Source organism: Notolepis coatsorum (genome assembly GCF_963971535.1).
Source record: "Notolepis coatsorum genome assembly, chromosome: 15".
NCBI classification, from domain to species: Eukaryota; Metazoa; Chordata; class Actinopteri; order Aulopiformes; family Paralepididae; genus Notolepis; species Notolepis coatsorum.
Genome location: NC_140179.1, coordinates 18,343,021 through 18,359,830, shown reverse-complemented (window position 1 = coordinate 18,359,830; position 16,810 = coordinate 18,343,021). Strand labels below are relative to the sequence as shown.

The 16,810-nt window shown below is 42.8% G+C and overlaps 1 protein-coding gene across 1 annotated transcript in view; it reads left to right on the top strand.

Annotated features, from left to right (window-relative positions):
• The window catches only part of ttll12 (tubulin tyrosine ligase-like family, member 12), a gene marked incomplete at its 5' end in the record, with an annotated part of 98,807 nt that overhangs the window by 3,314 nt on the left and 78,683 nt on the right, over positions 1-16,810 (top strand). Inside the window, 3 exon segments of the mRNA XM_084330914.1 lie at positions 2,062-2,210; positions 7,430-7,628; positions 13,601-13,760. Of these exon segments, the coding sequence (XP_084187040.1) occupies positions 2,062-2,210; positions 7,430-7,628; positions 13,601-13,760 (508 nt within the window).

The window sequence follows — 16,810 nt, the reverse complement described above, 5'->3', positions numbered from 1 at the left end:
AGAGGAGCTGAATGAATGAATGAATGAATGAATGAAAACTTTATTAACAGATTGCAGAATGGGTACAGTACAGTTACAGCTCATTACACACAATTGTTAAGGGGATGCAGACCAGAGAAAGACTTTCGTCTTGTTTACATCAGGGTCCCCCATTTTTCAATCATAACATATGGACATGCATGACATACAGATAGACAGTACTGCTACATCTATACATTTATGACATACCAGATTTGCAAATACAGTACTGTTTGTGATACGAAAAGAGTCCAGAAAAGAGAGTATATACATTTGACGTAGAAACTGTACATTGGAGGAGGTTGGGTAGGTGGGGGGGACTGTACATTGGAGGTGGTTGGGTAGGAGGGGTGGGGGGGGGGACACTGTACAACTGAACAAGCAAAACTGTACATTGGAATATTGACAAGACCATACTTGGTCATTTACTGTACATTGGGGGGGGTTGTGTTAGGACATTTACAGGGGCCAGTTTCGAATTGCAGTCTCCCGAGGACGTGTACAGTAGTATTGTAAAATTGTACAATGTTTGTTTAAAAGTAAAAGTCCAGGAAGATACTACTGTCACCCTGTGCACAGTGATGCATTATAATGTCGATGGCTGTTGGAATGAAGGACTTCCTGTCAGGGTCGAAATTAACGGGGGCTTGGGCTAAATGCCCTCGAAAATTGACCAAATGCCCCTCGATAATCAGTTAAGGGGGGCAAAAAAAGCCCCCGACAGTTTACTAATTATATATAATTAATATAATGCTCTACAGTGCGAGCATTTCTTCGTATTTGCCCCTAATAAAATGTGTGTGTCGGAACCGGAAAAATCAATTACTTGCAGTGTGCGAGACAGACGAGTGATTGTGAAGATTACAAAACAGCTCCGCTGTTAATAGTTCAGATTGAAACTGGACTGAAATTCAGTTTTTGGGTGGAATGTTTGTTCCAAGGAGGAGGGAGGCGGGGCCCGCTGCGTGTTACAGGGAGATGCTTCCAGGCACTTGAGAGGTGCTGCGAACACAGACAGAGCGCTCTGCTCTCATCAAGCATTACACTGCTATCTTAACGTTAGCAAGCTAAGCATCTGCATAGCGCGACCTGTGTAACGTTAAGTAACTTGTGTTCGGCGGGGAAAGACCGTTCCATTTGTAACACAACTCCAATTTGTAACATCCAAATCCGATCCCGATGCGCATTTCCTTCATTCCACAGCGCTGAGCGCGCAACGTATTTCATTGATCGATCTGGCCAGAGCCTATACTCACAAACGTTGCGTGTGTGGGGTTTTTCATCAATTTGAAACAAGCCTCTTGACTGTTGGAATTAGGGATGTTAAAAATCTAATAATATTATTCAATATTAGACATTCATTGATCCAGAGGCAACCGGTTATTCGTCTGCTATTTGTAGATATATCAAGACAACAACACAACTTGCCCTCAGGGACAATAATATTTAATCTATTTAGATAAGAGTATGTATGTATTATTTACAGATAATTGAAGGTACCTCAAAACATGAAACCAAGCCATGATGTCACACATCGTGTGTGTGTGTGTTACTTGAACAATTGTCACTGTGCTCCTAAATTTCTGTGTGCTCCTAAATTTGTATTTAGATTTTATTTATTAACATTTTATTTAGGAGCACATGTGCTCCTTGGGAAAAAGGTTAGCGTAGAGCCCTATATATGGAGACATTAACATTACGTTATCAAACATAGGGACGAAGACTGTAAAAAAAAGTGTCAACAATGTTTTATAATCTTTATGTTAATTTTCATTATAAAAATGTTGTGCCCCCGAAATACAAAAAAAAGCCCCCGAAAATCAATTAAGGGGGGCAAAAAAAGCCCTTGAAAAAAAATGTTAATTTCTAACCCTGCTTCCTGTGCCGTTCATTGCTACATCTTGGGAGTCTTATCTTAGTCTAGCACTGAACGTGCTCCTTCTGTCAGCAAAGTATGTGTATATAGTGAGTGGGAGTTTTTTTTTTTTTTTTATAATAATATAATTATAATTATTATATTTATGTTCATGGTATCTGTTGCAGATATATGATGCTGGGGAGGTGTTTGGCATCATGCAGGAGCAACGAGATGAAGAGCAGGAGGAGACGGAAAGAACCAAACCTGTGGTTGAAATCACTTGCAAAGTGGTCGTAACTCGGGAGAGTGGGCTGCAAGTTGCTGACGTGACCAGGTGAGGGCGCCAGATCACTCCATAAGATTTCCTCTGGCCTTTGCACACAGATTCCTTCAAGTTCTGTTTTATTTGTCACGTAATAAATTACATTACAGTGAAATGCTTGGTTCTGTATGAGCCCCTGAGAATGTGCACCATACAGTAAAAAAGCAATTAAAGGAGGAATAAGTCCCAACACTATACAATATGCAATATACAAACTAAAGTACAACCTAAGTACAATGAAGTAAAAATGCAGACAATGAGGTACAAAAACCTAGATTTTTTTAAAGGCAAAATGCTAAATGAAGTATGGATGTAGTGCAAACCTCTTTTATAAATAGATAAATATGATGTAGTTCTAAAGTGAGTGTTAAAGTGAGTTCATGTGTCGACCAGACCAGCCTATGGCTTCTGTCGCCCTGAGGAACCACAAGTTGATCTGAGCATTTACATACATTTACAATCACATTTACATTCACAATCACATTCACATTCCCAAACAACTGCCTCTTTGAACTGCTGCGGTCAGGCAAGCGATACCGGAGAGAGACTCAGAAGGAGCTTCTATCCCCAGGCCATCAGGATGCTCAATGACAATGACACTATTAACCCATCATCTACACTCGCAGCACACACATCCACATGTACACACTCACTTTAAATAAACACTCACCTTAACACCCACTCTATCACTTTAAACACTTTAACCCCCCTCCCCAGGGGTGCAGTCGTAATATGGGCGGAGGCCAAACGGTATCCTATTATTATGCAAAGTCTAGGCACTTATCATCACCTAGACTTTGCATAATAATAGAATGCGCGCACTTCGAAGCCCAAATGCCGTTTGACCGCGGTTGCCCAGCACTGCACCACTGCCCCTCCCTATGCTTGCACCTTTTATACTTTTTATCTATTTTATCTAGCACACTCAGGAGCTCATACAGAAAAAAGGGAATTTCATGGGGAAATATTCTGTATTTTACTATGACAACTATTAAAGAAACTTGAAACTCACATTCACATTTACATTACATCTACATTTACTCATTTAGCTTTTATCCACAGCGACTTACGGGTTCTGTACAACAGGTCAGCAGGAAGGTTCTGTACGACAAGTTAGCGGGAAGGAAGGGTACAACTCTATTAGCTGAGTAGCAATGTTCACCAAACCGTGCTGAACCCTGGGTGCTGCAGTGATGAGTGCAGAGTAGTAGAGACATGTTGGTATAGTAGGAAAGAGTGCATGATAGTATAAGACGGTAAGAAGGTTAGTGGAATTTTTACTACAGTACAGGGTTGGGCACTTTGTGTTCATGACACGAAAATAAAATAATCAATCAATATATATATATATCTTCTACCTCATTTTTGCATTTCGTTTTGCACATTTTAGTTTTGTATTTTGTATAGTGTTAATATTCTTTCACTTTTTTTTACTTTTTACTGTATGAAGCACAATCTTAGGAGGGTCATACAGAACCAGGCATTTCACTATAATGTACCCCCCATTTTTTACTGCCCCCCCCCCCCCCCCACTCCTGCTGATCTTCACTCGTACAATAACAATATTACCGTCTCCCTGCTGCCAGAGACGCTGGCATTCACTGCTGCCGCCGCAACATCCACCAAGGCCCCCGCCTAAATCGAAACCGGACTCTCCACCTCCCAGACGGCTCAAACATCCCCTCTTTTTGGACTACCTCTCGCCCCCCTGTCGTCACCCCCACCCACCACACCGCTAACCTCCGCTCCTTCCTCCCTGCTCCCCCATCCATCTCCCTTGCACTCCTTAAAGGAAAACTCCAACATTTTGGGAAATTAGCTTATTTGCCATCTACCCTGGAGTTAGACAAGAAGATACATACCTTTTTCTTCTCTGTGTATGCAGTAGGAGTAGGAAGACATTGGGAACTAGGCTAATGGAGGGACCTACTTCCAGTGACTGACACTAAGCTAGGCTAACGGTGCGTGTCTTCCTACTCCTACTGCATGCACAGAGAAGAAAAAGGGTATGTATCTTCTTGCCTAACTCCAGGGTAGATGGCAAATAAGCTAATTTCCCAAAATGTTGGAGTTTTCCTTTACACTCGCTCCCTCTCAAACAAATCACCCCTGATCTCCGATTTACTACTGGACAACAACCTTGACCTACTCCTCCTCACTGAAACCTGGCAACAGCCCTTGGACTTCTACTCCCTCAACCAAGCTACCCCCCCAAACTACTGAACCTAAACCTCCCTCCCATGTTATCCTTTGAATACCTCGCCTTCTCCCTCCCCAACTCTATCACTCAACTCTACTCCTTTACCGCCCTCCAAAGCCTCACCCCTCGTTTCTAACTGAACTTTCTGATCTCCTGACCATAGCCTCCACTCTCTCCACCCGCCTCCTACTTACCGGCGACCTCAACATCCATGTTGACCAACCTAACTCAAACCTCACACCTGACTTCCTCTCCCTCCTTGACTGTTTTAGCCTCTCCCAGCACATCAACTTTCCCACCCACAACAAAGGCCACACACTCGACCTTGTCTGCTCTACTGCCTCCCTACTCATATCCAATCCTCACCCTATCCCATTCCCACTCTCTGACCACTACTGCATCCTCTTCTCTGCTCCCCTTCCCCCACCCCACCACTCCAATAAACGCACCATCTCTTTCCATAACATAAAATCCATCGACCCTCTCACCCTGTCCCAGTCCATATCCTCTGCCTTTCCCCTTGACTCTAACCCCGACGACTATGCCCTCCTGCTCAACTCAGAATGACCGTACTGTGTTGCAGTGTGTTTGTGGTGGAGCACTTTAATGAATGACAGTACTGTGTTGCAGTGTGTTTGTGGTGGAGCACTTTAATGACAGTATGTGTTGCAGTGTGTTTGTGGTGGAGCACTTTAATGACAGTGATGTGTTGCAGTGTGTTCATGGTGGAGCACTTTAATGACAGTACTGTGTTGCAGTGTGTTTGTGGTGGAGCACTTTAATGGCAGTACTGTGTTGCAGTGTGTTTGTGGTGGAGCACTTTAATGACAGTATGTGTTGCAGTGTGTTTGTGGTGGAGCACTTTAATGACAGTAATGTGTTGCAGTGTGTTTGTGATGGAGCACTTTAATGACAGTATGTGTTGCAGTGTGTTTGTGGTGGAGCACTTTAATGACAGTATGTGTTGCAGTGTGTTTGTGGTGGAGCACTTTAATGACAGTATGTGTTGCAGTGTGTTTGTGGTGGAGCACTTTAATGACAGTGATGTGTTGCAGTGTGTTTGTGGTGGAGCACTTTAATGGCAGTACTGTGTTGCAGTGTGTTTGTGGTGGAGCACTTTAACACTTTGAGTGCCACTCACGAGATTTCTCGGGTTTTTAATAGTGACGTAGAATGCCACTCATGAGATTTCTCGTTTTTTTTTTTTTTTTTTTTAGCGATCTGAAAAATTATTGCATCACCCGAGCCTACCCGAGTATAGCCGAGGGGCGCCGGCGATCACTGTGGAAAAAAGCGCCCCCTGTCGTCTCCCAGATGACATAAGTGATTTTGGAATGGACTCAATGAAAATGAATGGGGAAAAAATCCGGTACTCCACATTTTCCAGTTCACTGATCCAGCCGGGGTTACCACAGTTCATTCTGGAACCTCAGATCCCCGTTGATCATGGAGATCTACAGTATCGCGTTGGATCCATACACACGTATCGATTTTTTCGAATGGTGATCAGGAATTGGAATATACCAGTTGGATACCATCTGATGTCAGGTAAGGACTCTATGTTATCAGTGTTAGGATAATCAGAGTAAGTTTGATGAAGTTATAAGCTGTTTTGTGAAATGTCCTCTTTCGGTTTCACTGTAAGTCCGTGAGGAAATCAACGGAGCGATTATCAGTGCGCGGCCGTAATGTGCTTGCGTGTACGTATAATATTGATCATCTAGCGTTTATTTGAAAACTATTCATAAAAAGGCAGACGAATATCAACGTTGTGGAATATTCCACTAAAAGACGATTTTCATAGAATGCTCCAGAATGAGCTGTTTTTTATATCAAAACGGGGGCTTTTCTAACTGCTCTGAAACGGAAACGACGCGATAAAAAAACAATCTGCCTTCACAGCACTGACTGGAAAATAGTCTTTGATAATGCGATGGGCAGATTAGACACATAGCCATAATTTAAAACATAGATTAGGCGATATTAACGTTAACATTGGCGCCGATGGTGGCATTCAGCCGGTAAAACAGAAAACCAGGCGTGGCGCTCAAAGTGTTAATGACAGTATGTGTTGCAGTGTGTTTGTGGTGGAGCACTTTAATAACAGTACTGTGTTGCAGTGTGTTTGTGGTGGAGCACTTTAATGACAGTAGTGTGTTTGTGGTGGAGCACTTTAATGACGGTATGTGTTGCAGTGTGTTTGTGGTGGAGCACTTTAATGACAGTGATGTGTTGCAGTGTGTTTGTGGTGGAGCACTTTAATGACTACTGTGTTGCAGTGTGTTTGTGGTGGAGCACTTTAATGACAGTATGTGTTGCAGTGTGTTTGTGGTGGAGCACTTTAATGACAGTACTGTGTTGCAGTGTGTTTGTGGTGGAGCACTTTAATGACTATGTGTTGCAGTGTGTTTGTGGTGGAGCACTTTAATAACAGTACTGTGTTGCAGTGTGTTTGTGGTGGAGCACTTTAATGACAGTACTGTGTTGCAGTGTGTTCGTGGTGGAGCACTTTAATGACGGTATGTGTTGCAGTGTGTTTGTGGTGGAGCACTTTAATGACGGTATGTGTTGCAGTGTGTTTGTGGTGGAGCACTTTAATGACAGTACTGTGTTGCAGTGTGTTTGTGGTGGAGCACTTTAATGACAGTGATGTGTTGCAGTGTGTTTGTGGTGGAGCACTTTAATGACAGTACTGTGTTGCAGTGTGTTTGTGGTGGAGCACTTTAATGACAGTACTGTGTTGCAGTGTGTTTGTGGTGGAGCACTTTAATGACAGTATGTGTTGCAGTGTGTTTGTGGTGGAGCACTTTAATAACAGTACTGTGTTGCAGTGTGTTTGTAGTGGAGCACTTTAATGACAGTACTGTGTTGCAGTGTGTTTGTGGTGGAGCACTTTAATAACGGTATGTGTTGCAGTGTGTTTGTGGTGGAGCACTTTAATGACAGTATGTGTTGCAGTGTGTTTGTGGTGGAGCACTTTAATGACTACTGTGTTGGGTTAGGGTTTAATGAATAAAGTGATGTGTTGCAGTGTGTTCCTGGTCGACCACGCCTGGACGTACCGCGTGGAGCATGCGCGGCAGCAGCTAGAGACGACGCCGGGTCTGCTGCCCAGGATGGCTGCTCTCATGGGGCTGGACTTCCACGGCGAGGCCCCCGACCCGGACACTGTGGAGCTGGTGCTGGAGCACATGTGGAGATACAACCAGACGTACCAGCTGTCTGAGGGGGTGAGAGAGGGAGGGGGGAGAGGGAGGGGGGGAGAGGGAAGAGGGAGAGGAAGGGAGAGAGAGAGGGAGGGGGAGGGGGGAGAGGGGGTGAGAGAGAGAGGGAGGGGGAGGAGGGAGAGTGGTTTGTCCACTAATGTCTATTATTGAGGACCAAGTACGTGCCCTCAATAGTAAAGGCTAGCATACCTGCACCACAATATAATTTGTTAATGATTAACCCACTCACCCCCCACAGAGAGGTGTTAAGAGGCATTGAGTTTCAAAAACACAAATTATTCAAGAACATGCTTGTCAGAGGATGCTTTATTAATCCAGAAATTGCAAAGAATTTCTAGTACACTTGATATATAATACGATGAACTGCGGGCACTTACTTTTATAACATTGACTTCTAACAATCTGAATCTTACAGGATTAATAAATGAAAATGAAATAATTATTCAAGTTAATTAACGTTCACTTTCAACGAGTGTCTAAATGGACAGTCTCCTAAATCTCCCAGCCTTTTGTACATGTAGTATCGTGAGGCTGGACGAGGCGGTGATAACAAGGTTGTTTCTGGGGGGAATGCATTTTCATGAACACCGTGTCATGATTGGTCCGTTCGGAGGCAGCTTCCAGGGGAGGGACATTCTAGGGCTGGGCGATATAACGATAACGATAAATATCGCGATATATTTTAATAATCGATATCGAATATCGAAATAAAAAAAATCGTTTTTTTTTTTTTTTTTTTTTTTTTTTTTAATATATATATATATATTTTTTTGTGACCTGCAACAGGGCAGTGGACAGACTTATCTTTCTTGCCTGCAACTTAAAGTAATGGCTTTGCTTGTCCAAATGACAATACTGACCAAATTGAGATTTATTTTTCTCTTGTCCATTTATTTTGTTTGCTTTCTAATTTAAAATACATTTTGAAACCGTCTGTACACAGTAGGCTATGTGTGCTAGCAGAACTAGACTCCAGTCACGAGTCACAGTGCACATGTGCGGTGGTTTGTCCACCAAAAAAGCACCAAAAGATAGAAAATAAACTAACAGAGCCAGAACTGTTCAACTCCTCTCGAGCCACAGCCAGCAGAGAAGCCGGTTTACTTTAGCTTTTAAACCAGCTGCAGCCTGAGAACTGGAGTGTGAGGGGATGTAACACTAAAGATGGCGGCAACGACAAAGAATTGCTGCAAAATAAACATACATCTGTTGTTAAAAAAAAAAAAAAAAAAATAATAATACTTATAACAATTCGATAATTATCGAGAAATAAAATAAAATTATCATATCGTTATCGCGATATGATTTTTTTCCATATCGCCCAGCCCTAGGACATTCTACCTGATTCACACTTTCGGCCGTAGTGCTTTACCAGGCTTTATCTCACGAGATAAAGCTGGGAACAAGGTTAGATCAACCCTACCCTAGTACATTCTCACCCCCCACCTCTTAAAATAAGATAATAATCCTTTAGTGATCTCCTTGGGGAAATTCCTCTCAATTCAATTCAAATCAAAGGGGCTTTATTGTCATGGGATTTACATTTCTAAAGCCAGTGTTAAAACAAACAAAACAATCAAACAACACAGCCTCCAGTGGAAGGAGACAGTGTCTCTCTCTCTTGGGGTGTGTCTCTCTCTCTGTCTCTGTCTCCCTCTCAATTCAATTCAAAGGCGCTTTATTGACATGGGGAAACATACGTTTCAGTGTTTCCCACAGTATTTTGTGAGACTGGTGGGTGAACCTCTGCCCCTCTAACTTTTTTTTTTAGTTTTAAAGTTAAATGCATCAATCTGGTGCACTTTGAGAGCAAAATAAAGAGGCTAGATCTATGATGAACTTTGTGCTCAAAACACAAAATCGACTGGACTAGAGCAGACATTTGAGTCATCAAAGAAATGAAGCAAAAGTGGTTACCTGTGTTGACATTTATTCAGTAGCGGCTGCTGGTTCTCTCCACTAGGGGCGCTATACCAAAACATTTTGCAAACATGTACAGTACCACGCAACCGACTCATGGCAAGACGTGAGCGATTCGACTCACGCTCACGGCAATGAATCGGCTCTTATGAACGAGTCGCTCAGCTGTTACTACAACAACACACAACCAGTCAAATAAAGTATAGTCTAATTCACAACTTGAAACACAATATATAAATAGAAAAGTTAGAAACAAAACTCGCTCCGTCTCCAAACACGCAGATCACTCCCTCTCTCCTTCTCTCTCTCACACACAGCGCGACGTGGAATCGATTCGTTACACAATCAGACCTATTATATACCAAGAATAACTTCAGTATGAGTACAGGGCTGTACACATATTTTGCATATTGTTAAACGAGCCAAGGCTAGCTATTAAACTATCGATATGAATCGAAAATCTGGGACCCTGATGTAAACAAGACAAACGTCTTTCTCTGGTCTGCATCCCCTTAACAATTGTGTGTATTGAGCCGTACTGTATTGTACCCATTCTGCAATCTGTTAATAAAGTTTTCATTCATTCATTCATTCAAACATAGACGATATTGAACAAGCCATAATCCACGTATTTTCAATCCAAAAGAAAGAGAGAGAGAGCGAGAGAGAGAGAGAGAGAGAGAGACCAGCGTTTCCGTTAGCCGGTAATTACCGGTATTTGACCGGCAAAATCTGTTGAAGTCCGACATATTTAATCTCTCCGGTCATAGTGTCCGGTGAAAATAGTTCCCTCTGGGCACAGTTTGATTATTTGAATTGTATTTGGATGGGCTGGAGTTGGTTGGCCTATGCGATGAACGAAACAATCATTGCGTTTGTTGTCGTTGCTTCGCCAAGCAGCCGGTCTGGTAATGACGACGCTGTGTCAGCGAGAGCTTGCTGCTGGATTTGCGGAAGGCATGCAGCTGCAGACCCACAGAACCCACCAGCTTTGCTGGCACAGTGCGGTCCCCAGACCTGGAAAGCTGCTCTGCGGGTCTGCAGCTGGATGCTTCTTGCAAACTAACTGCGGCCGGCTCGCGCTGACAACAGCTTTCATTGTTGGACCGGCTGCTTGGTGGAGCAACGATGAAACGAATGTAATGAATCGTTCGTCGCATGGGCTATTTAATTTTGGCCTGTTTTGGTACGGTTCGGGTGGTCAAGTTGTGCTTGGAGGGAGTTGTTTTCACCTGACATTATGACCAGCACCAAGTCGTTGGGAGGTGGAGATATACATCACGCAAACCCACGATAATGTTGCCGTCTCTCTCTGCCAAATTTCTCAGTTCTTCGCTTGATATAATTAATACAAATGTCCAATATAACGGAATTCGTTAGCTCATAAAAATGTGATTATAACAGACTGCTGTTTAGTGTCGGACCGACTGCCCACATACGCGGTCTATTTTATTTCAAGTCAGCAGCAGCACGGAGTATCGAGGGACTTATTTTATTTGGAATATATTAATGACTGTATACGCAAAAGTAGCCTAGTTTTAAGTAATAATATTATAAATCTACATGCCTTGAGGATGACATTCTTTATATAGCCTGCCTATCAATTGTTTTAAAGCTCAATAAACTATGACCGGAATTAATCTCATTTGTCCGGTAGATTGAAATCTTGCAGGTCACGGAGACCGGCAACAATTTTTTCTAACGGAAACCCTGAGAGAGACTCACTGTTTAGTTGACACGTCCAGGGCAGGAGGGCTTGCCTTGATAAAGTGTATAATCCACTGTTGATGTATTCCAGACCACTGTCCACTGTGTCCAGACTGCATCCGCCATATAGCTTGTTAGCCAAGTGTTAGCTTGTTAGCAGTTAGCACCACACAACACAAGTACTTCATTCCTTTGTCCATTTCCGCGTCGAACAGACTGCAAACTACCTGGCGTTCTATCGCCATGCTCTAAGACAAACTCTAACCTTAACCAACTTTGAAAGAGTGCCTAAGCTTAACAGTCTAAAGAACTTGCAGTCACGGCACACTCTAAGACAAACAGCTGCATCTCACAACAACACAACTATCTCTACCACCAACGGACCAACCTAGGAATAAGCTAGAATTGGAACATTAGAAATTGGATTCGGCCAATCAGAGATCGTCTCTGTGAAATTCTGCTACGGAAAAAAATACTGCCGTCGGCCAATCAGAGAGCGTCTCCGCGAAATGCGGCTACAGAAATTCTTGACGCTACTGGCTAGACCGCTTCAAATCGCGCCCGGATTCCAACATAATAGTCATATTTCAACGCACAACGCGTTACGCACTGATTGGCTGCGACGGATACAGCGATCAAACCGTGACGCGCACTCAGAGCGCTATCGTGTCTAGCCCGGGCCGAGAAATACAAAAAAATAATAAAAAAAAAAGAAAAGTGAGTCACTTCCTGTTCAAGAAAACGAGTATTTTTTTTTTTATATAATAACGTTATATTGTGCATTGGAAACACAAACATACTTAAAATGAGTAAATATTATTAATTTTAAACATGTTTATATTATTTATAGGGCTATAAAACTAAAAACTAAAAACTTATTTTTCTTGTTCTCTCATATAACCAGGGTAGGGCCTGAGGGGGGGCGGCGCCCGAGCGCCCCTAGTGGTAGAGCCGCCACTGCGTTTATTTCTTTAGAAAATAAAAAAATATACTGGATTACTATTACTGCGGCCCGCCACAGTCTAGTTAATTAACACAATGGGGACCAGCCACGAGTTAATACGTGTTTCGAATCCATGCGCTGTGGACCAGAGGCACGTATATAGCCGTGGCAAGTTGTTATTGTTTTATTCCATATTAATAACCGGATCAAGATCGCCGATCGACTCTGCAGATCTACCCGACTCTGTGGAATCTGCAACATGCAATACCGGCCAGATCCTCTTAGGGGTGCCATCGCTCCACTGCACAGTATCATTGTGGGCGAATGGATTTTTTTTTTACCCTCCAACAGAGTATCATATTACTCTAATCCCAAGCGAACATCATGAACCGTGTATCACGTTTCGAATCGCAGATCTCACCATGGAATAAGGGGATTTATCATCAACCAATGGACATATCGATCTACCAGATGCCGGTCGATAACGGGGAAATGCTGTAGGATATCCCACGGGCTGACGGTAAGACCTTATTCACCTAAATTACAGCTGGATTAGACATTGTTGTGAGACGCAAGCATTCGATCAGTGAATGTGGCTACTTCCACGGACACTCTATTGGTAATCAATAATAATAATCGACGTTCCCCGCTGCCCCCCTTTCATCCATAGATGCTATGGGATAGTCCAGTCCATAAGCAGTTTGTGTTATTTCATTAGCATATATACAACAGAAATGCCGTTGAATATAACGTGAGTAGCCGTTAGCTCTATAAGTAGCTTTCCAGAAAATATATGAGACAAAATCTGCGATAAAGCTTATATTCACGGCGCTATAAAATGACAACCTATTGATGGATTTTTTTTTTCTTTACGCCATTTTGAAGGGACTCTTTATGAACTCAAGTGACAATGAGAATGGACAGATAGCAATACTATAAAGTATAGATATAGTTCTACAAAGACACATCGGTTTGTCAACAAACCATGGTCCTCTAGCACCATATTAGACGGCGCCAAAGTGGAAAACACTGCGTTTACATTGCCAAAGCCAGTGTTAAAACAAACAACAAAACAATCGAACGGAGAAATCTGAAGAAATCAGTACAGTATGGAAGGAATTTCTTGAGAAGGTCTGGTCTCAGCTCAGCTCTGATCTCGGGTCTGTGTTCCCCTAACCCTAACCCTCAGTCTGCAGAAGGTCTGGTCTCAGCTCAGCTCTGATCTGATCTCAGGTCTGTGTTCTCCTCAGTCTGCAGAAGGTCTCAGCTCAGCTCTGATCTCAGGTCTGTGTTCTCAGTCTGCAGAAGGTCTCAGCTCAGCTCTGACCTCAGGTCTGTGTTCTCCTCAGTCTGCAGAAGGTCTGGTCTCAGCTCAGCTCTGATCTCAGGTCTGTGTTCCCCTCAGTCTGCAGAGCAGAAGGTCCCTGTCTGGTACATCATGGATGAGTTCGGCTCCCAGGTGCAGCACTCGGACCGGCCCAGCTGCGGCATGGCCCCCTTCTTCCACACAGAGAGCCAGCTGGCCTACACCGTGCTGTGGCCCCTAGGGGACCTGGAGGAGGGAGGTACAGTACACACACACACGCCAGGGTTAGAAATTAACATTTTTTTTCAAGGGCTTTTTTTGCCCCCCTTAATTGATTTTCGGGGGCTTTTTTTTGTATTTCGGGGGCACAACATTTTTATAATGAAAATTAACATAAAGATTATAAAACATTGTTGACACTTTTTTTTACAGTCTTCGTCCCTATGTTTGATAACGTAATGTTAATGTCTCCATATATAGGGCTCTACGCTAACCTTTTTCCCAAGGAGCACATGTGCTCCTAAATAAAATGTTAATAAATAAAATCTAAATACAAATTTAGGAGCACACAGAAATTTAGGAGCACAGTGACAATTGTTCAAGTAACACACACACACACGATGTGTGACATCATGGCTTGGTTTCATGTTTTGAGGTACCTTCAATTATCTGTAAATAATACATACATACTCTTATCTAAATAGATTAAATATTATTGTCCCTGAGGGCAAGTTGTGTTGTTGTCTTGATATATCTACAAATAGCAGACGAATAACCGGTTGCCTCTGGATCAATGAATGTCTAATATTGAATAATATTATTAGATTTTTAACATCCCTAATTCCAACAGTCAAGAGGCTTGTTTCAAATTGATGAAAAACCCCACACACGCAACGTTTGTGAGTATAGGCTCTGGCCAGATCGATCAATGAAATACGTTGCGCGCTCAGCGCTGTGGAATGAAGGAAATGCGCATCGGGATCGGATTTGGATGTTACAAATTGGAGTTGTGTTACAAATGGAACGGTCTTTCCCCGCCGAACACAAGTTACTTAACGTTACACAGGTCGCGCTATGCAGATGCTTAGCTTGCTAACGTTAAGATAGCAGTGTAATGCTTGATGAGAGCAGAGCGCTCTGTCTGTGTTCGCAGCACCTCTCAAGTGCCTGGAAGCATCTCCCTGTAACACGCAGCGGGCCCCGCCTCCCTCCTCCTTGGAACAAACATTCCACCCAAAAACTGAATTTCAGTCCAGTTTCAATCTGAACTATTAACAGCGGAGCTGTTTTGTAATCTTCACAATCACTCGTCTGTCTCGCACACTGCAAGTAATTGATTTTTCCGGTTCGCACACACACATTTTATTAGGGGCAAATACGAAGAAATGCTCGCACTGTAGAGCATATATATAATTATATATATAATTAGTAAACTGTCGGGGGCTTTTTTTGCCCCCCTTAACTGATTATCGAGGGCATTTGGTCAATTTTCGAGGGCATTTAGCCCCAAGCCCCCGTTAATTTCGAACCCTGACACACGCACACACACGCACACACACGCACACACAGACACGCACACACAGACACACACACACACACACACACACCAGGGTTCGAAATTAACGGGGGCTTGGGGCTAAATGCCCTCGAAAATTGACCAAATGCCCTCGATAATCAGTTAAGGGGGGCAAAAAAAGCCCCCGACAGTTTACTAATTATATATATAATTATATATATGCTCTACAGTGCGAGCATTTCTTCGTATTTGCCCCTAATAAAATGTGTGTGTGCGAACCGGAAAAATCAATTACTTGCAGTGTGCGAGACAGACGAGTGATTGTGAAGATTACAAAACAGCTCCGCTGTTAATAGTTCAGATTGAAACTGGACTGAAATTCAGTTTTTGGGTGGAATGTTTGTTCCAAGGAGGAGGGAGGCGGGGCCCGCTGCGTGTTACAGGGAGATGCTTCCAGGCACTTGAGAGGTGCTGCGAACACAGACAGAGCGCTCTGCTCTCATCAAGCATTACACTGCTATCTTAACGTTAGCAAGCTAAGCATCTGCATAGCGCGACCTGTGTAACGTTAAGTAACTTGTGTTCGGCGGGGAAAGACCGTTCCATTTGTAACACAACTCCAATTTGTAACATCCAAATCCGATCCCGATGCGCATTTCCTTCATTCCACAGCGCTGAGCGCGCAACGTATTTCATTGATCGATCTGGCCAGAGCCTATACTCACAAACGTTGCGTGTGTGGGGTTTTTCATCAATTTGAAACAAGCCTCTTGACTGTTGGAATTAGGGATGTTAAAAATCTAATAATATTATTCAATATTAGACATTCATTGATCCAGAGGCAACCGGTTATTCGTCTGCTATTTGTAGATATATCAAGACAACAACACAACTTGCCCTCAGGGACAATAATATTTAATCTATTTAGATAAGAGTATGTATGTATTATTTACAGATAATTGAAGGTACCTCAAAACATGAAACCAAGCCATGATGTCACACATCGTGTGTGTGTGTGTTACTTGAACAATTGTCACTGTGCTCCTAAATTTCTGTGTGCTCCTAAATTTGTATTTAGATTTTATTTATTAACATTTTATTTAGGAGCACATGTGCTCCTTGGGAAAAAGGTTAGCGTAGAGCCCTATATATGGAGACATTAACATTACGTTATCAAACATAGGGACGAAGACTGTAAAAAAAAGTGTCAACAATGTTTTATAATCTTTATGTTAATTTTCATTATAAAAATGTTGTGCCCCCGAAATACAAAAAAAAGCCCCCGAAAATCAATTAAGGGGGGCAAAAAAAGCCCTTGAAAAAAAATGTTAATTTCTAACCCTGACACACACACACACACACACACACACTTGGATATAATGTTGGCAGCACTAGTCTCAGGGGCCTTTCTCACTCACCTCAATCGGTTCCGTTCCATTCCGTTCTGGTCCGTTCCGAGATCTGATGCGAACTCCCCCCCCCCCCCCCCCCCCCTCTCCCCCCTCTAGTTTGTGTAATAATAATAATAACTTCGTTTTATATAGCGCCTTTCAACACACTCAGTCTTGGTGCGCTCTGGGTTTTGTTTGCGTTTTGAGCTTGTAAGCTTGCCGTAGGCGATGATGTCACGCTCGAAAATGTAAACAGGAAGCCGTTTAACACACGGTGGAGACTGGATGCGGATATAAAATAAACAAATAACCAATAAAATGAAGTTATATTTGAACCTCTGTTGTCAAGCCTTGTCAATATAACCCACCCCCTTTTCTCACGAATGGATGGTGTTGTAGAGT